General features: G+C 44.2%; 1 protein-coding gene across 2 annotated transcripts in view; it reads left to right on the top strand.

Moving 5' to 3' along the window:
- Window positions 1-9,792: 9,792 nt before the first annotated feature.
- DYNC1LI1 (dynein cytoplasmic 1 light intermediate chain 1) overlaps window positions 9,793-20,900 on the top strand; it is a 44,775-nt gene continuing 33,667 nt past the window's right edge. Inside the window, exons 1-2 of one of the 2 annotated variants that reach the window (XM_009444827.4) lie at window positions 9,793-10,059; window positions 10,265-10,338. In XM_009444827.4, coding sequence (XP_009443102.1) covers window positions 9,914-10,059; window positions 10,265-10,338 — 220 coding nt within the window. In that variant the 5' untranslated portion in view covers window positions 9,793-9,913. 2 annotated transcript variants of the gene reach the window in all.

Genomic DNA, 20,900 nt, shown 5'->3' with positions numbered 1-20,900 from the left:
ATATTCAGAGACGGTTATTTCTCAATGATACATTTCTAAGCCAATGAAAAACAATTTCTTCGACAGGCACGGTGGCTCACGCCTGTAATCCCAGCACTTTGGGAGGATGAGGTGGGCATATCACCTGAGGTCAGAAGTTCGAGACCAACCTGGCCAACATGGTGAAACCCTGTCTCTACTAAAAATACAAAAAAATTAGGTGGCACAGTGATGCACTCCTGTAATCCCACGTATTTGGGAGGTTGAAGCAGGAGAATTGCTTAAATTCGGGAGGTGGAGTTTGCAGTTAGCCGAGAGCGAGCCGTTGCACTCCAGCCTGGATGACAAGAGTGAAACTCCATCTCAAAAACACAAACCACAACCAAACAAAAAAATATTTCTTTGTAAAATTTTGTCCTAAAGTATACTTGCATGCACACATACACCTACCAGTACTTTTTTTTAAGAAAGGTGGGATTTCACATTAGACGTAAAAATAAAAGCATTTTTTTTTTTTTTTTTAAGGTGCAGTCTCGCTTTGTTGCCCAGGCTGGAGTGCACTGGTTTGATCTTGACTCACTGCAGCCTCCACCTGCCAGGCTCAAGCGATTCTCCTGCCTCAGCTTCCTGAGTAGCTGAGATTACAGGCATGCCCCAGTATGTCTGGCTAATTTTTGTATTGTTGGTAGAAATGGGGTTTCGCAGTGTTGGCTAAGTTGTCCTTGAACTCCTGGCCACAAGTGATCTGCCCTCTTCTGCTTCCCAAACTGCTGGAATTACAGGTGACATCCACTGCGCCGGGCACTTTCCGGGGGTTTCTATGAAAAAACAAACACATTAAGAGAGTCTATTTCTACTTTCTCTTAGGTATTTCTCCATCTCTCTGTGCTGATGTGTCTGGAATTGACAGGTTCTTCGTCTCACTGACTTCAAGAAAGAAGCCGTGGACCCTCACAGTGAGTGTTACGGTTCTTAAAGGCGGCACACGTGGATTTGCTCATTCTGATATTCGGATGCTGAGACAGTTTCCTCCTCCTGCTGGGTTCATGGTCTCGCTGACTTCAGAAAGGAAGCTGTAGACCTCCACAGTAAGTGTTACAGTTCATAAACACAGCATTCACCCAAAGAGTGAGCAACAGCAACATTTATTGCAAATAGTGAAAAAACAAAGCTTCCACAGTATGGAAGCAAACCTGAGTGGGTTACCACTACAGGCTTGGGCAGCCTGCTTTTATTCTCTTATCTGGCCCCACCCACATCCTGCTGATTGGTCCATTTTACAGAGAGCCGATTGGTCTGTTTTACAGAGAGCTGATTGGTCTGTTTTGACAGGCTGCTGATTGGTGCATTTACAATCCCCGAGCTAGATACAAAAGTTCTCCAGGCCCCCACTAGATTAGCTAGATACAGAGTGTCCACTGGTGCATTCACAAACCCTGAGCTAGACACAGGGTGCTGATTGGTGTGTTTACAAACTTTGAGCTAGATACAGAGTGCCAATTGGTGTATTTACAATCCCTTAGCTAGACATAAAGGTTCTCCAAATCCCCACCAGACTCAGGAGCCCAGCTGGCTTCACCCAGTGGATCCCCCACTGGGGCCGCAGGTGGAGCTGCCTGCCAGTCCTGCGCCTGCGCCTTCACTCCTCAGCCCTTGGGTGGTCGATGGGACTGGGCGTCGGGGAGCAGGGGGCAGCGCTCGTCGGGGAGGCTCAGGCATGGTGGGCGGCAGGTCCCGAGGCCTGCCCTGAGAGAAGGCAGCTAAGGCCCGGCGAGAAATCGAGCACAGCGCCGGTGGGCCGGCACTGCTGGGGGACCCAGCACACCCTCCGCAGCCGCTGGCCCAGGTGCTAAGCCCCTCATTGCCCAGCCAGCAGGGCCGGCCGGCTGCTCCGAGTGCGGGGCCCGCCAAGCCCACGCCCACCCGGAACTCCAGCTGGCCTGCAAGCGCTGCGCGCAGCCCCGGTTCCCGCTCGCGCCTCTCCCTCCATACCTCCCTGCAAGCTGAGGGAGCCAGCTCCGGCCTTGGCCAGCCCAGAAGGGGGCTCCTACAGTGCAGCGGTGGGCTGAAGGGCTCCTCAAGTGCCGACAAAGTGGGAGTCCAGGCAGAGGAGGTGCCGAGAGCGAGCGAGGGCTGCCAGCACGCTGTCACCTCTCACTAAGATATGATGTTCTGTGAGGGTCCACTTGATAAAAATCCCTAGGTGAGAAGCAAGAGGAAGGATAGGTCTGTAATTAGAGGGGCTGGTGACTGTGAAATGAATTAGATACCCATCATTTCATTCATTCTAAGGAGGTACTTAGAATGAGAAAAACATGACTCAAAGGAAAGCAAATATAAGCAACCGTGGGTGTTTGCTCGTCTTTAATGGGATCCCTGGTTGGGTCTGCTGGGAGAGACGGCTAGCAAGGACTCTGCAAATTCTAGCATTATCAGTTTGTCTCAAATGTCAGGAATGTTACCAAAAAAAAAGATTCACATATTGTGTAGAGGATGGGACTATTTAAACTCTGAAGTCCTTTTCAACGCTATCATTTGAATTGCTCAGAGTGAAACTTTAAGGGTCCACTCATCTTGCTTACTTCCTTTTTCTTTTGATTTTGGCTTTTCAGCCAGCATTTATATCAACTGTGACTGCCAGCATTTGGCACCATGGGCGAAGCAGGTTTTATTTGAAAATCTGCTTGTGGCAGCCTGTGGAACTGATATAATAGGAAGCAGCCCAAGTGGTAGCTGCCTTGTTTTGGTTCCCAAACAGAGAAGGAGGCATCCCCAAAAGAAAGAGGAAGTGGTTCTGCAGTACCCGCCTCCAGACCTACGGAAAGTTCCCCTCCCAGTCAAACTAGTTTTCTGCAGAGCTCTTGTGTCTGTCCAGTGATCACTTTTCTTGAGATAGAGAAATACCCAATGTGACCTTGAGAAAGCCGATGAGTTTGCAGAGGACGCTGGTCGACAGAGAGGAGAGAAGAGAAGCAAGCAGAGAGGAGAGACGTGTAGCTCTTGGGAGACAGGAAGCTGGAGAGAGGAGGAGCTGTCTCACTTTTGGCTAGTGTTCCATTTCCCACTTACAAGCCCTGAGTCTCAGCTGAATTAGAAACCAAACTAAAAGGCAGAGCCATCTGGGATACACCCGGGGAATCCCAGTAGGACCTAAGCACTTCCCAGATTTAACACGGTAGTATTATTGATGAGCCTAAGGAAGCCAAGGGCCTTCAGGAAAACATAAATCTATATTTATATAACTTGTGAAAATAGGAAAGGAGTGGGGTGTGTAATATACTTTTAAGTGATTTATATTTTTAAAATGGTTAAGGCTGGGTGTGATGGCTCATGTTTGTAATCCCAGTGCTTTGAGAGGCTAAGACAGGAAGATGGCTTGAGTCCAGGAGTTTGAGACAAGCCTGGGTAACATAGTGAGAACTTCTCTCTACCAAAACAAAACAAAACAAAACAAACAAACAAACAAACAAAAATCAGCCTGGGTAACAAAGCAAAACCCTGTCTCTATAAAAACTTTGAAAATTAGCTGGGCGTGGTGGCTTGCACCTGTAGTCCCAGTTACTCAGGAGGCTGAGGTGGGAGGATCACTTGAGTCCAGGAGGTCGAGGTTGCGGTAAGCTGAGATCAGGTCACTGCATTCCAGCCTGGATGATAGTGTGACCTTGTCTAAAAAAAAAATGAGCTGGAACATGGTGGCACACAGGTATAGTCCTAGCTACTCAGGAGATTGAGGCAGGAGGTTCACTTAAGCCCCAGGGCTCAAAATTACAGTGAGCCATGATTGTCCCACAGTACTCCAGCCTGAGCAACAGAGAAAGACCCTGTCTCTAAATAAATTAATTTAATGGTTAAAATATCATAAAAGAGAGCTCCTGCTTTCAGGTGTTGGAATGAAGAATTTTTATCTTCTTCTCTTAAACACACACACACAAGCATGTGCACACGTGCCCACACACACACCCCCAATTCTGAAATTTTGGAACACTGGTAACAAGTAGGTTCATTCATTTATTCATATCTTCAGCAAATCTTTACAGAAGGCCTGCTATGTTCCAGGTACTAAGTGCTTGGGATACATTACTGAAGAAGATAAAGATCCTTGCCCTCACAGAGCTTGAGTTCTACTAAACAAGTAAATCCTATACCATGTTAGATGATAATAAGTGCTATGGAGAACAAAAAGGACAGCAAGGTAAGGAGAATCTGGAATTTCAGAGGTGAAGGGCCAGAGTGCAATGTTAAATGGAGAGGTCAGGATAGACCTCACTGAGAAGTTGAGAATGGAGCACACTCACTGCAGGAGAAGAGGGAGCTGGCCAACTGGCTACCTGGGGGAAGATACTGGGATGGACAGCTCCTCACCTCCTTCAAAACAGAAGGAACAGCTAGAACGAAGGCCTCAAAGCAAAGAGACACACAACAGATTCAAGAAACAGCAGTGGGGCTGATGTGGCTGAAAGGGGGAAATTGAAGGGAAGAGTGGAACGGATAAAGTCAGAGAGGCGGTGGGGCTAGATCCTGCATGGCGTTATGGGTCATTGTAACATCTTTGTCTTTTCCTCCGACTGAAATGAGGAGCCACTGTTGGGTTTTGAGCATAGAAGTGACGTGGTCTCACTTACATTCTTAAAGGATCACTCTAGATGTTATGTTGAAGAGCCTTTTACAGAATTTAGGCAAGAAATGATAGCTCAGGTCAAAGGGTATCAGGGGAAGTGCGGTAAGAAGTTCGATTGTGGGTAAATTTTGAAGGTAGAGACAACAGGATTCCTCATGGATTCAATGTGTGGTGTGAGACAAATAGAGAAGTCAAGCATGACTCAGGTTTTGGGCCTAAGCAACAAAGAAACAAGGAGTTGCTACCCAATGGGGAAAGCCATAGGTAGAAGATACTTTGTTCCCATAGGACAGAAGTTCAGTTTGGGGCATGTTGAGTTTGAGATATCTATTAGATATTGAAGTGGAGATATGGAATAGGCAGTTGGCTATATTAACTTGGAGTTCCAGATGGAGCTCTGGGTTGGAGCAATAAATTTAGAAGTCTTTATCATATAGATGGAATTTAAAGTAGTTAGACTGGATGACATCACCAAGGGAGTGAGTGTAGAGAGAGAAGAGGAACAAAGACTGAGTCCTGGGGTCCTTGAACACATAGCAGTCAGAAAAATGAGTAAAGAAAAGGAGACTGGGAAGGAACAGCTACCAAGGGAGGAAAAACACAAAGAGAACATGGTGACCTGGCAGCGACATGAAGGATATCCAGAAGGAATGAGCAACTGTATCCTGTGTTGTTGATAGGTCAACAAAGACAAGGATAAAGAGTGTACCATTGTATTAAGCAATAAGGGGGTCATTGACAAGGGTAAGAACAGTTTCTGTAGAGTCATAGGGGTAAAAGCCTGATTGAAGTGAGCCATAAGGGCAAGGGGGAAGAGGAATTTAAGATAGCATAGAGAGACAATTCTTTTAAAGAGTTTTGATGGCAAAGAAAGGAAAGAGGCCCGGCGTGGTAGCTCACACTTGTAATCCCAGCACTTTGGGAGGCTGAGGAGGGCAGATCTCTTGTGATCAGGAGTTCAAGACCTGCCTGGCCAACAGGTGAAACCCTGTCTCTAATACAAAAATTAGCCAGGTGTGGTGGTGTGCACCTGTAATCCAAGCTACCCAGAAGGCTGAGGCAGGAGAATAGCTTGAATCCGGGAGGCGGTGGTTGCAGTGAGCCGAGATTGCACCACTGCACTCCAGCCTGGGAGACAGAGGGAGACCCTCAAATAAAAGGAACGATATGTAGTAGTAGCTGGTGAAGGAATGGGGTTCAGGGAAATGTTTCTTTCTTTTTTTTAAAATTAGAGAATCAATAGTATGTTTGTATGTTAATGGCAATAATCTAGTGGAAATAAAAAATGATTATATAGAGAAAGGGAATAATTGTTGGAACAATGTCATTGAGTTGAGGATAGGAGATGGGTTCTAGTGCATAGAGAATGCTTTAGTATAAGAGTATGGATTATTCTTTCGATACTTAGCAGGAGGGAAGAGTATGAAAGTGCAAATAATGGAAGGGGGATAGATGTGTTAGTGGGAATTTGTAGAAGTTGCAAAGGATTCCAATAAGGAGAAAAAAGAACACATAACAAAGATTTAGAAATCAGAATGGCTTTGGATTTCTCAATGGTAACACTAGAATCTAACAGATAAGGGGGCCAAGGCTTTAAAAACCTAAGGGAAGATAGCTTGTAACTCAAGAATTCTATACTTAACCAAACTATTATTAAGTGAGGGTAGATTAAATGCATTTTCAAACACAGGAGGTGTGCTAGATATCTTGTTTGCCCCTTGAGATCCTTCTCTATTCCCACTTTGTGCTCAGGGAGGTAGACCTGCATGGATTGCTTCACTTGGGTCTCTTGTCCTCTGGCTCCTGGTTGGGTTTGGTCAAAGGGCGACACTGGTGGGAGACCAGGGGGCAGAAAGAAAGAGATGGATACTGTGTTCCTTTACTGAAGACTATAAATCTTGGTGGGCAACCCTTTCCTATAAGCTGCATCTCTCTCTGGATTCTAGTAAACATTCCTTCCTCTATCCCTTTCAAGCCTAAGGCTTCCTGCTGTTGCTAGTCGTATCTCTTCACACTGTTCACACCTTTGTAAACAGTCCCTTCATTAAGCTTTCCTCTAGCACCCCCTTAAGAATGCCATTTTTCCTCTGGTTGACCTTGACTGGATACACTGGTGTCCAAAGACTTACCAGTGAGCCTTTTTATCAGAAAACTATTGGGGGAAGTTCTCCACTAAAACAAGAAGACACAAGATTGAGGCAAAGGGAATCTCCTGAACAATGGTGAAAGATCACAGGATGACAGCTGTGTATTCAGTTTCAGAACAACCAACTCAGAATGGAGCAGGCCAGAAGGTTCTTAAAGGTGTCTTTAAGAAGGTAAAATTGTTAAAATACCTAACAAGGAGTTTTACACAGCTGGGACGGGAATTTGAAACTGAATTAAAGACATGGAAATCTAAGCAAATGAAAAAGAAGATGGTTGGCCGGGCGCAGTGGCTCACGCCTGTAATCCCAGCACTTTGGGAGGCCAAGGCGGGTGGATCACCTGAGGTCAGGAGTTCGAGACTAGCCTGACCAACAAGGTGAAACTCCGTTTCTACTAAAAATACAAAAATTAGCCAGGTGTGTTGGCAGGCACCTGTAGTCCCAGCTACTCGGGAGGCTGAGACAGGAGAATTGCTTGAACCCAGAAGGCGGAGGTTGCAGTGAGCCGAGATCGCACCAATGCACTCCAGCCTAGGCGACGGAGCAAGACTCCGTCTCAAAAAAAAAAAAAAAAAAAGAAAGAAAAAAGAAAAACAAGATGGTTATTAATTTTAGATGTAAGAAAACATTGGGCAATAAAGAAAAAGCAATCATAGTATAGAAAACAGGTCAATTATAAAACAGCATTTATGCAACAAAAATTCCAAGGGACTGATGAATTATTTCCTTTTATAGACTTCCTCATAATATATAGCTTCCCCATTTTTGTAACGTAGAGGTTTTCACAGAAGGTATTTACCAGAATAGCATCTAAAATTACGAGGACATTTATTTTAACATGGTTTGGCCTAGGTCATTTTACAGACTAGACAGTAAAAAATCTCAGCTTATCTATAAACTCCGGATCTGTGTGACCTGGGGTAGGTTACTTAATTTTGCTGACCCTTACAAAGTATGAGGATTGCAAATACAACACACAGAGTGCCTGGCACATAGGAGGCATTCATAAATGACCACTTTTGTCAGCCACCTTAATGGAAGAATGCTGGATAGGGATATTATAAAACCACAAGGAATACAACTTTGACCTCAATTTAGGTGGGTAGTTGAGCATCTGGAAGTCATGAGGTGTTGAAGCCTGACACTATTATAAAAGTAAACACTCCTCAGACTAAGCAAATATGATATGGAACTGACAACAAAATTGAGGGGAAAATGCTCTGAGGAAGATGACTGAAAGAATAAAGTACAGAGTAAAATGGCTTTCAGAGGGGCCAAGAGCAGTATACAGCTCTCCTTTAGAACAGTAACATAAAGACTCAGCTTCTCCTGGGGATCTCCATCCTGCTTTGTGCCACAGAAAGTGTAGGACTACTGGGGAGGGTTCTGGTTCCTTTCTTAAGTATATAAACAACAAAATCAAAAGTTTTATTTTATTTATTTCTTTATTTATTTAGTGACAGGGTCTTGCTCTGTCATCCAGGCTGGATTGCAGTGGCATGATCGCAGTTCACTGCAGCCTCGACCTCCTGGACTCAGGTGATCCTCCCACCTCAGCCTCCTAAATAGCTGGGACTATAGGCACACACCACCACGCTTGGCTAATTTTTTTAGAGCCGGGGTTTCGCCATGTTGCCCAGGCTGATCAAGAACTCCTGGGCTTAAGCAATCTGCCTGCCTTGGCCTCCCAAAGCGCTGGCATTACAGGTGACAAAGAATTTTAGCTCCAAGAGTTCTTTAGGCCCATCACTTCTAGAGGTTGGTCAGGTATTAATGGTGTGAAAGGTAAAGAAAGTCATTGATAACAATTAACATGTGGTAAGCGCTTAAGATTTGCCAGTCGTTATTCTAAGCCATTTTACATGAATCATCCCGTTTAACCTTAATAACAACTCTAGGTCCTTTTATCCTCATTTGACAGATAAGGAAACTGAGACTCACGGAGGTTAAGTAAATTGCCTAAGGTTACACAGCCAGTAAACTCGAAGAGCTAGACCTGAACTCAGATTTGCCAGCCTCCAAAGGCTTCCAGACTTCTAACCGTAATGCTAATATATAGCAAATAGTCTTTAGTTGTGGATTTTCTCACTAGCATAACAGCATTGATCAGGCCATATTCTAGCAAGTGATTTTCAAATATGAAGTGACAGAGATAATATACAAAGGCCAGGCAATTTTAAGCAAATGCTCTTACAGGTGTACTAGGACAGAGCCTTAAAACCAATGACTCCTTCTAAACATGGAGTTCAGACATTCAAATACCTTTACCTAGTAAAGTTCTAATAGAAAAGGAGTTATTTTAGGGCTAGTATAAGTCCATCCATGTATTCCCAGTGTCAACTGTGCTCGACGTAGTAAGTGTGGAATCAATGTCTAGTGACCGGTTAGATGACCCGCATAGTGGATCTTTTCAAATCTCACATGGAGGATCTCATACAAAAACATCAAGAACATTAAAGCAAGCCCTGACAATAATTTTTAAAAAATAACAGTCTATTTCCAGGGTAAACAATTACTTTGTCACGCCGCTGCTTAAGGGCTCGGAGAACCTGCTTCTGATGTGGGTCCAGGTTGAGGAACACTTCGCCACTTGAGAACGCAAATAAAGTCCAGAAATCCAGGACCACAGCAATACTCCAGCCCAGGGTTGCAGGGCAGTCTCTTTACCAGCCGGGCGACCCATTTCTATCTTGGCGCCGGCGAAGCGCCGGTTTGGGCGGGGGACCGCTCTCAGCCTGAACAGTGGGTGGGCCGGCAATGACAATGCAGGAATTCCGCGCAGGCCGCAGGGTTTGGGGACCTGTCTGAAGGGTGGGAGGGAGCACTTTTCACCTGACACACCCAACCCCTGCCGCAGCCCAGGGCCGCGGATGAGCGGAAGGAAAGCGCTTCGATACTGTCAGATCACTGGGCTTCAGCTGCAGCATAGCGGCCCACCCCCCCGCCCGCGGACGCTCAGCCCCTCCGCGCCGGCCAGGCAGCCACGCACGCGCAGTCCGTTCTCGCTCGCTCCATCAGTCCTGGCCCGGCCCGGGGCCCCGCCCCCGCAGGCCCCGCCCCGCTCCCGTGCGCTGAACGCCCATATCCGGGTTCCCGCCGCCTCCACCGCCACCGCCTCAGCCGCCTCGCACATTTAGTCTTGCCGGGAGTGGTGTGATTCCCGACCAAGATGGCGGCCGTCGGGCGAGTCGGCTCCTTCGGTTCTTCTCCGCCGGGATTATCCTCGACTTACACTGGCGGCCCCTTGGGCAACGAGATAGCGTCGGGCAACGGTGGCGCCGCGGCAGGCGACGACGAGGACGGGCAGAACCTCTGGTAACGACTCCACCCCTCCCTCAGCCCCCGCTGGCTCCCCCGGCCTTGCGCGGACGCCTCGGGATCCCGTGCCCGCTGGAGCTCGGCGCCGGGCCCGGCCACTGCGTTCCCGGCAGCCCCATCCCCGGCGCGCCGAGGCCGGGTCCGTCCCTCCCGCGCTGCGGCTCCGGCCTCCGGCCTCACCGTACGCCTTGCTTCCCGTTAGGTCCTGCATCCTCAGCGAGGTCTCCACCCGCTCGCGCTCCAAGCTCCCTGCGGGGAAGAACGTGCTACTGCTGGGTAAGTGTTCCCTGCCTCGCCCCGCCCCGCCCGGCCCCCAGCGGCCCGGGGTACCTGGTCCGCGGGCTAGCTCGCTGGCTCTCTTTGTGCGGACAGCCGACCCAGCCCCGCCCCGCCTCGCCTCCCGACCTGTCGCGGATGGCTGGGAGAGAAGGGGAACACGAGACCCTTGACCCGGGACCTGCGGGGACCCGCCCTCCCTCAGGTTCCTCCTCCTCCTCCCCGGGATATGGGGGTGGCCCTGACAGCTTCCCCTGGGAAGGACAGAATTCGATCGCTCATCTGAGGGATTCTCGTGGCCTGGGGTTTATCTAGAAAATGACAGGTTTTCTTTCATCACAAAAATTGGTAGCAGGAGGCTCTTTGCGAGAGCTGCAGCGCAAATGGCATGCCATTAATATTTAATAGCTGACTCTTTGTATAATTGACAGAAGCGAGAACTAAAACCTGGCGATAAATGTTCTTGATTCAGCGTTCTCTGGTACAATGTGCTCGTGTTGCAGCTACCTTAACTGTCACATATAATTCTGAAATTTGTAAAGGGCAGTAGAACACAACTTTCTAGTTAAGTCTTTTCAGCCAAATGGATGTAATAAGGAGAAACGGTCCAGTGTCAGTTCTCCTGATTGTTCTGTATCTCCTCGGCTCTCTGGAAGTTGTGTATTCTGTTTCTTTAGTGACTCTGGGGGTGGGGATAGAGGACTGAGGGAGAATAGTTCGCAGATTCGCATTTTTCTAGGCTTAGCTCCTGAATCATTTATAGGAGAAATTTCTCTATATAGTTCTTTACATGCGAGATAACTGAAGTTTGGCTTATACGATGATTAAATTTAAAAACTTTGGTATTTGGTGTCGGCTCAATACCAGAGTTTTTTGTTGTTGTTGTTGTTGTTGTTTTGGTTATATCCATCTAAAAACAGGAAACAAGAAGTCAAATACTACTTGATAGGCTGCGTGGTTAAATATGAATGTTTACATAGAAAAAATTACTTTTTTAATAGACTGCTGCCAAGCAAGAATATATGATCATTGATATTCTTTAAAGCTACATGGAGCTAGTTGAAAAATTAGTTTTTACCCTTGTTTTTAATGTGGTTGAAAGCACCTACTGCAGATTAGCCTGGATTGAGTCACTGCCCTATCACATATAAGCCCTAGGATCTTAAGCAAGTTGCTTGACATCTATAAACCTCAGTTTCTTCATCTTTAAAATGGTTGTTATAGAAATAATAATACTTGCCTCTAGGGTTGTGGGGGGAATCAAATGAGTTAATGTTTGTATCGTGGTAATATTTGCAAGTGATACTTTGTCATGGATTTATCTTAAACTGAATTAGAAAATATTTGTGATCAGAACTTTTTAAAAAATTGAATTAGTGCCTACATAAGTGATATTAATAGGGCAAAAATAAATTAGGATCCAAAAGCAAAAAAAAATTGTATAATATATTTTTAGTTTACTAATTTAAACAAATTACTACTCATTTCTAAGCTAAAATGGATTTAAGCTCATATGACCTCATTGAAATTGATTCTATTTTAATTAAATATTTGGAAACACTGCCATGGTAAAGGTAAGATTCAGTAGTTTTGTTCTTATTTTATACATTTTCTCTAGTTATTTCTGCACATTAGATATTGTGTAGATGATTCTGTTTATGGTAAAACAAAAATGGCAGTTTTGTTCATTTTTTGGTATACCTAATTTGCACTGAGGTTGTGCCATTTTTTTTTTTAACCCCCCCTTTGACACTGGGTCTGTGCATGGGACTGAGTGTTCTTAGAGGTCCCAGCCTCCTTCACTCCACCATACAAGAATAGATTAAATTTCCTTTTTTATGAACTTAATAGTTCATAAAGTTCCATCTAATATCAGGTAATATGAGCTTGAAATTTAATATTTTTCTTTCAGTACTATTGGGGTTTTCATCAGAGAGTCCTTTTCAGCTTTGGAAGGAGCTAATAACTGATTTGTATACTGGTTACAAAAATAGAGTTAACTTTCTAAAATACCCCTGAAGATTTCTTACAGACATTTCACCGTCACATATGGCAGCATTCACTCTGTGCTGGTGGAGGAAAGAAATACCAAATAGGGATTGTGGTTTTCTTGGTTATGAGTTTGAAGGTGCTAGGCAGGAGGATGCTCGGCCCTAATACATCTTTCATGAATGCAAGTGGTCTCTGGAGTCTCTTATTTAAAAAAACAAATCTAAGGCCAGGCACAGTGGCCCACGCCTGTAATCCCAGCATTTTGGGAGGCCGAGGGGTGGATCGTTTGAGCTCAGGAGTTGGAGACCAGCCTGGGTAGTATGGTGAAACCCCATGTCTACAAAAAATAAAAAAATTGGCCTGGCACGGCAGCTCCTGCCTGTAATCCCAGACTTTAGGAGGCCTAGGTGAGCGGATCACCTGAAGTTAGGAGTTAGAGACCAGCCTGGCCAATATGGTGAAACCCCATCTCTACTACAAATACAAAAATTAGCTGGGCATGGTGGCACACACCTGTAATCCCAGTTACTCGGGAGGCTGAGGCAGGAGAATTGCTTGAGCCCGGGAGGCGGAGGTTGCAGGGAGCCAAGATCATGCCACTGCACTCGAGCGAGACTCTGTCTCAAAAAAAAAAAAAAAAAAGCTGGGTATGATGGTGCATGCCTGTAGTCTCAGCTACTCAGGAGGCTAAGGTGGAGGGACAACTTGAGCCCTGGAGACAGAAGTTGCAGTGAGCTGAGATTGCGCCGTTGCACTCCAGCCTGGGCAACAGAGTGAGACCCTGTCTCAAAATAATAATAATAATAATAAATAAAATAAAAAACCAAATCTGAGCCTATGACAAGGCTTTACATTTCAGAAACAACCTAGAATAGGAACAATGATATAGACCTAAGTACTCCCCTCACAACACACACAAATTGCAGTTTAGCTTGCCACATGCTCTCTCCTACTACTACCTGATGGGAGTAAAGGGTCGTGACTAGTAACGTGTGTATGTGTAAGAGCCATTCTCAAAGGATTTTCATACAAATCTCATTTCACCTCCTCTCTCCTCCCTGATCAGGGCACCAATTTATAGATGGGGTAATGAATTGTAGAGACCTGTTAAGTGGATTTTCCAAGGTCACACAACATAAGGGCCCTGTTCTGTGACTCTGGCATGGATTTCTAACTTGATAGAAGTTCCTGCAAGGGAGAGAGTGCCAGGTACAAAACTCTTTCTACTCAAAGCCTGTCTTTGAACAAAAGTACTGGTAATTATTTTAAAGGAAAATCCAAATATTTATTGGATTCTGGGATGCAGCTGTTGCAGTGGCACTTGTGTTTAAGTAATCATTTAATCTGCCTAGGCCTGACTTCTAATGAAATCCAAAAAGTCTATGATATTAACTCTTCTTTCTTGAAAGGTTTTGAGAATGGATTTCATTAAGATTTGTTTTTAATAAAGGTAGGACTTCTTGCACATGTATTTTAAGTAGGTTCTAACCTCTAAATTGTTTTTTTAAGAACTGCATTTTCATTTTTACCTTTTATATTTAATTACTTTTAATACAATTGATTATATTTGTTTTTTTGTTTGTTTGTTTGTTTGTTTTTGAGATGGAGTTTCACTCTTGTTGCCCAGGCTAGAGTGTAATGGCAAGATTTCGGCTCACTGCAACCTCCGCCTCCTAGGTTCAAGCGATTCTCCTGCCTCAGCCTCCTGCGTAGCTGGGATTACAGGCATATGCCACCACACCTGGCTAATTTTGTATTTTTAGTAGAGACAGTTTCTCCGTGTTGGTCAGGCTGGTCTCGAACTCCTGACCTCAGGTGATCTGCCTGCCTTGGCCTCCCAAAGTGCCGGGATTACAGGCGTGAGCCACCGCGCTGGGCATATTTGTATTTTAATAGCTGCCTTTAAAGGCAGTTTCTCCATATTGATTACTTTCCCATGTTTTGATAAGAAAACTCCCTAAGGAAAATAATAATAATAATACCTAACATAGAGCACTTACAGGTACTAGTCATGTAAGGATTGTTTATGTACTCTATCCCCTTAAAGATCAGGAAACAGACACAGAATTTTTATTTTTGAGGCAGGGTCTTACTCTGTCACCCAGGCTGGAGCGTAGTGGCATAATCTCGGCTCACTGCAACCTCTGCCTCCTGGGCTCAAACCATCCTCCTGCCTCAGCCTCCTAAGTAGCTGGGACGACAGGTGCGTGTCACCACTCCTAGCCAGTTTTTGTACTTTTTGGAGAGATGAGGTCTCACCGTGTTGCCCAAGCTGGTCTTGAACTCCTGGGCTCAAGCAGTCCTTCTCTCACCTCAGTCTCCCAAAGTATTGGGATTACAGGGGTGAGCTACCACACCCGGCCAGAAACAGAAATGTTAAGTAAATTGTCTTAGGGTTACATAGCCAGGAGGTAAAATCAGTATTCAAAATTTTGCAGCCTGAGGCCGGCCCCATGGCTCCTGCCTATAATCCTAGCACTTTAGGAGGCTGAGGGGGTGGATCACCTGAGGTCAAGAGTTCGAGACCAGCCTGGCCAATATGGTGAAACCCAGTCTCTACTAAAAATACAAAAATTAGCCAGACATAGTGGTGGCTCCTGTAGTCCCAGCTACTCAGGAGGCTGAGGCAGGAGACTCACTTGAACCAGGGAGGCAGAGGTTGCAGTGAGCCAAGATGGCGCCATTGCACTCCAGCCTGGGTGACGAGTGAAACTCTGTCTCAAAAAAAAAAAAAAAAAAAAAAAAAAAGAAAGAAAAATTGTGCAGCCTAGCTCCCCGAGCTAGTACTCTTAATCTATAGAATCTCCCTAAAGGAAAAGAGCTTTCCTTGTAAGTAAGAGGATGCTTAGCAGTTATTAAGGAATTTTATCTGATTCTTCTCAGTGTATATCTTTTAGTGCAAGCAATATCACTTATTTAGATTAATTGAATTCATTGTCAACAAAGGTACATATGTAATCCTGGTCCCAAGCACAGTGACTGGTTTTTAGATAGGACTTCAGTGTAACTTTTTGATTTGCTGTCAGTGTGAATTAATGAAAACTAGCTGGTCCTTTGTCAAGTCATATAAGCCTCATCTTTCTCATCTGTAAATCCGGCTATTTGAATTTAATGATCTCCAAAGCCTTATTTGATCTGACATTTTATAAATTTTCTTATTTTAATCTTGTGAGTTATTGAATATTTTTAAAGAAATGTTTTAAGGCATATTGAAATTGGGTTTTAATTAATTAATATAGATGTGGGCCATTTAATTCCACCCAGGAAAGAAATGTAAAGTCGCTATATTGTTCTCTGAAGGTATTAGTCCACGGTAATATGCAGCCAAAAGTCCCACAAAATGCTGAACATCATCAATAAGTATATGTGAAAGTCTTTTTTCCCCCCTTCAGGAATAAAACTATTATGCTTGAGCTATTGTAGGAAACCTTAAGATATGCACAGTGGAATTCAGAGATCTGTTAAGAGAAGTAACTTGTAACTGGCAAGGGAGTGTATGGTTTTCTATGTGAGGACTGATTATAAAAATAATGAGAGTGTTCAGTCTAAAACTATTGATTTGGTGAGGAGCTGGGATTAAAGATCATCAAGGTTCCATGAGTTATACTGTTTTCTGGCATGACTGGTTATGGGAATATGATGCAAGGAATAGACTGTTACCATATTTATGATATTGAATTTTTTCAAAGAATTAGCATGAAATTATTTATTACATGTTTATTATATGTTACTACTACTAAAAATACACCAAATATAAAGTGTTTTGAGAGTAAGATGGCATAGTGGCATCTTATAATAGAATCAGCAAACTCTTTTGTTAAGGGCCAGATTGTAAATAGTTTAGGCTTTGTAAGTCATATGGTCTCTGTTGCAACAACTCAGTTCTGCTGTTGTAGTTCCAAAACAGCCATGGATAATATGTAAATGAATGGGTACAGCCTTGTTTCAATAAAACTTTGTTTATAAAAACAGGCAGCAAGCCAGTTTTGGCCTGTGGCCTGAAGTTTGTGAACCTCTGTGTTTGTTGTTTGTTTGTTTGTTTGTTTGTTTAGAGATGGGGTCTTGCCCTGTCGCCTAGGCTGTAGTACACTGGCACGATCATAACTTATTGCAGTCTCAAACTCCTGGGCTCAAGAGATCTTCCTGCCTCAGCCTCTCAAGTAACTGGGAATACAGGACTGTATTCCCACCACGATGGCTAATTTTAAAAATTTGTTATATTTTTCTAGAGACAGGGATTTACTATGTTGCCCAGGCTGGTCCCCAACTCCTGGGCTAAAGTGATCCTCCCACCTCAGTCTCCTGAATCACTGGGGTTATAGGTATGACCCACAGCGCATGGCTGTGTTAGGTGATTATTGGCGTCAGTTTTATCAGTAAGCACAAATGCCAGTTAATAGAGATTTCTAGTTAATGGGATATGGTGTGTGGCACATAATAGGTGCCTAGTGAATATCTGTTGAACAAATGATGAACAGTCTTTACTTAAAGTATCATTGTTATTCCAGTTAGGTATAGTTTGAGCACAGGTTTAAGAATTGTTAAGAGGACTTCATATAATATTTCCCACAGTGCTACTGTCAAAAGCAGAAAACAGAACTGGCAAATCACAGATACAGGCTGGTAGAACAGTAATTCAGCTGGTGTGAAATCCATGTGAGAGAGAATGTCAGTAAAAGCACTTAGAAAATATAAAACAGGAGTCTTGAAATAGGAAAAGAAAAGTCTAAAATTTAGCGTGGGACTCTGTCACTAACAAGTCTAAGTGGCCAGGCGTGGTGGCTCAGGCCTGTAATTCCAGCACTTTGGGAGGCCAAGACAGGCAAAGTTCAAGTCATGAGTTCGAGACCAGCCTGGCCAACATGATGAAACCCCATTTCTACTAAAAACAGAAAAATTAGCCAGGTGTGGTGATGGGTGCCTGTAATCCCAGCCACTCGAGAGGTGGAGGCAGGGAGAATTGCTTGAACTCAGGAGATGGAGGTTGCAGTGAGCCGAGATCGTGCCACCGCACTCCAGCCTGGGTGACCGAGCAAGACTCCATCTCAAAAAAAAAAAAAAGTAAGTGACCATGGACTAACTTTTTGGGCCTTATTTGCTTTATTTGTAAAATCAGGACAGTGGCTATTAGAAAGACCCCACAGATTACCATTTTATTCTTTTTTTCACCAAACATTTATTAGAGACATGTCATGTATAAAATGCTTTGCTGAATCATCTGGGGTAAACAGGATGACTAAGACTCAGCTCCTGCCCTCCAGGAGCTTATAAACTCCTGTGGGGAAGAGACTCAAAGTAGTAAAGACCAAGTATGTCGGTATGAAATAATTGCTAAATAGGTCACGGAATATTTTGCGGAAAAGGTGGTATCTGAGTACAATTTTGCTAAGAAGGGTGGGGAGGAGAACAACCTGTGAAAAGGGCCTAAAACGCAGAGAAAAGGGCCGAGGCAGTTTAGGTATGGCGGAAGGAGTCCTGACGAAAGCCACAAGATCTTAGAGTCAGCCTCCCTATCCTTTTGAAGCGGTGGAGTTGTGGACAAATTAGAACCTCCTGACCTGTAAACTGAGATTATTTCATGCATCATGGGATTAAAAGAACCAAAAGAAATTATGTCTAAAACACTTTCCTCTCAAAATTGGAAATCACTATTTTAAATTATGAAAGTGATGCATGTTTCTTGCCAGAGAAATTTAAAAAAAGGTAAGAAGATAAAGTGAAAATAGCCATGCTCAGTGGCTCCCGCCTGCAATCTTAGCACTTTGGGAGGCCAGGGTGGGGGCATGGCTTGAGACCAGCCTGGGTAATACAGCAAGACTCTGCCTCTACAAAAAAAATTTTTTAAATAGCTGGTGTGGTGGCACATGTCTTTTGTCCCAGCTACTTGGGAGGCTGAGGCAGAAGGTTCATATGAGCCTGGGAGTCCAAGGTTGTAGTGAGCTGTAATCACACCACTGCACTCCAGCCTGGGTGACAGAGCGGGACCTTGTCCCAAAAGAAGGAAAGAAAGAACATGAAAATAATGCATGATCCTACCACCTAGAGGTAAGTGTTCATTTTTTCTTATTTATTTATTTTTTATTTTTTAGAGAGAAAGTCTTGCTCTGTTCCCCAGGCTGGAGTGCGGTAGTGTAATCATAGCTTACTGCAGCCTCCAATTCCTGGGCTCAAGTGATTTTCCTGCCTCAGCCTCCTGAGTAACTGGGACTACAGGACACCATACCTGGCTAATTATTTTTTGGAGAGATGGGAGTCTCACTATGTTGCCTAGCCTGGTCTCAAACTCCTGTGCTCAAATGATCCTCTGGTCTTGGCCTCAAAGTGCTAGGGTTATAGGTATGAGCGTCTATTAACACACCAGGTCATGTTCATTTTCTCTATGTGAATATTTTTTTCTTAAAAATAAATCATGATTTATATTATTTGTTTGCAATCAGATTTTTTTTTAATGTCATGTACCATGGTTCACTTCGTGTAACACGGGTTTTTTTTTTTTCATGTTAATAGATACGGCTTTGTTTATTGACTGAATAGTATATATAGCTATACCATAATTATAATGGATTGGTAGACAGATTGTTATTGTTATACCTCATTTTCCACTTGCCCAGTATTTTCTTTGGGATAAGTTCCCAGAAGTGGAATTGTTAGGTCTTTTAAATCTTTCTACATAAGTATTGTCAGTCTTCTAGGAAAGTTATACTATTTTACTTTTTTTTTTTTTTTTTTTTTTTGAGATGAAGTCTCGCTCTGTCACCCAGGCTGGAGTGCAGTGGTGCCATCTTGCCTCACTACAACCTCCACCTCCCGGGTTCAAGCAATTCTCCTGCCTCAGCCTCCTGAGTAGCTGGGACTACCGGTGTGTGCCACCATGCCTGGCTAATTTTTCGTATTTTTTAGTAGAGACGGGGTTTCGCTGTGTTAGCCAGGATGGTCTCGATCTCCTGACCTCATGATCTGCCTACCTCAGCCTCCCAAAGTGCTGGGATTACAGGTGTGAGCCACCACGCCTGGCCACATTTTTACCATCAGTATGTGAGAATACTTGTTTGTTTAGCACCATTGCCAATACTAAGTATTATTCATTTTAATCTTCGGCTATCTAGTAGGTTAAAAATTTGCATCTTAATGTAAAGGTGATTTAATTGTAGAATACATACCATATTTGATTAAGAACCATTGCTTTAGTGTGACTTCGACCTCCTAGGGCATGGGAACTATTAATAGCCATTGTAATCAACCACTGTGCTTAGCATTTACTGATCTTGGTAGATATTTATTGGATTAAACTAAATGTTTTCTTTGGTGTTTTTTTTTTTTTTTTTTTTTTTTTTTTTTTTTTTTGAGACGGAGTTTTGCTCTTGTTGCCCAGGCTGGAGTGCAGTGGTGCAATCTTGGCTCACTGCAACCTCCACCTCCCTTGTTCAAGCGATTATCCTGCCTCAGCCTCCTGAGTAGCTGGGATTACAGGCATGAGCCACCACGCCTGGCTAATTTTGTATTTTTAGTAGACGGGGGTTTCTCCATGTTGGTCAGGCTGGTCTTGAACTCCCGACCTTAGGTGATCTGCCCGCCTCATCCTCCCAAAGTGCTGGGATTACAGGCATGAGCCACTGTGCCCGGCCAACTAAATGTTATTTTTAATTCATATCTAGACAGCCCGTGGGAGTAAGGAAAATGATTAAGGATAAGTTCTGTTTTTTTTTAATGTAATGTGAATTGCTGAGTGATCAGTCCAAAGGTAGGGCTTTGGCCAGCTGCAGGGCTGGGAACTATCATGTATTGTGTCTGTTACTTGTGTTGGGTGTTCTGCTAGGTGCCGTATTATGTAGCATGTTTACTATTTTACAGGAAAGGGTTTTAAGCCCTAGGTTACACAACTGAGCTGGAATTCATTTTATTTATTTATTTTTTGAGACGGAGTCTTACTCTGTTGCCCAGGCTGGAGTGCAGTGGCACGATCTCGGCTCACTGCAACCTCCGTCTCCCTGGTTCAAGTGATTCTCCTGCCTCAGCCTCCGGAGCAGCTGGGACTACAGGCGTGCCACCAGGCTTGGCTAATTTTTGTATTTTTAGTAGAGATGGGGTTTCACATTGTTGGGCAGGCTGGTCTTGAACTCCTGACCTCAGTTGATCCGCCTGCCTCAGCCTCCATAAGTTTTGGGATTACAGCTGTGAGCCACCACGCCTGGCCTTCAGCTGGAATTCAAAATTGGGTTTGTCTTTTCGCTCTACAGGCACCCCTTGACATGTTGGAGGGATGTAGTCATGAATAGGCATGCATAAATTTTTACTTACAGTCACTTTGTGTCCTGCATTTTGTTAATAGTCTCTCCCTACTCTTACCTACCAATGTGAGGGAGGAAGATGCCCTCTAGGAGATGGGGAGCACACCTAAAGTCCCTCACCCTACATGGGTCCTCCAGATAACCTGTGGAAGGCCATGCAGAAGATGTACGCCACAGGTAGTTCAGTGAAGACCCCTCATGGCTCTTGTCACCAGAGCTTTCAGATAAAATAGGATAATTTATGTTACATAAGTCCAAATCAAAAATGTCAGCTTTACAATG

Source organism: Pan troglodytes, chromosome 2, assembly GCF_028858775.2.
Source record: "Pan troglodytes isolate AG18354 chromosome 2, NHGRI_mPanTro3-v2.0_pri, whole genome shotgun sequence".
NCBI classification, from domain to species: domain Eukaryota; kingdom Metazoa; phylum Chordata; class Mammalia; order Primates; family Hominidae; genus Pan; species Pan troglodytes.
The sequence above is the reverse complement of the archived record's forward strand: the minus strand, read 5'-3'. Positions and strand labels throughout refer to the sequence as shown.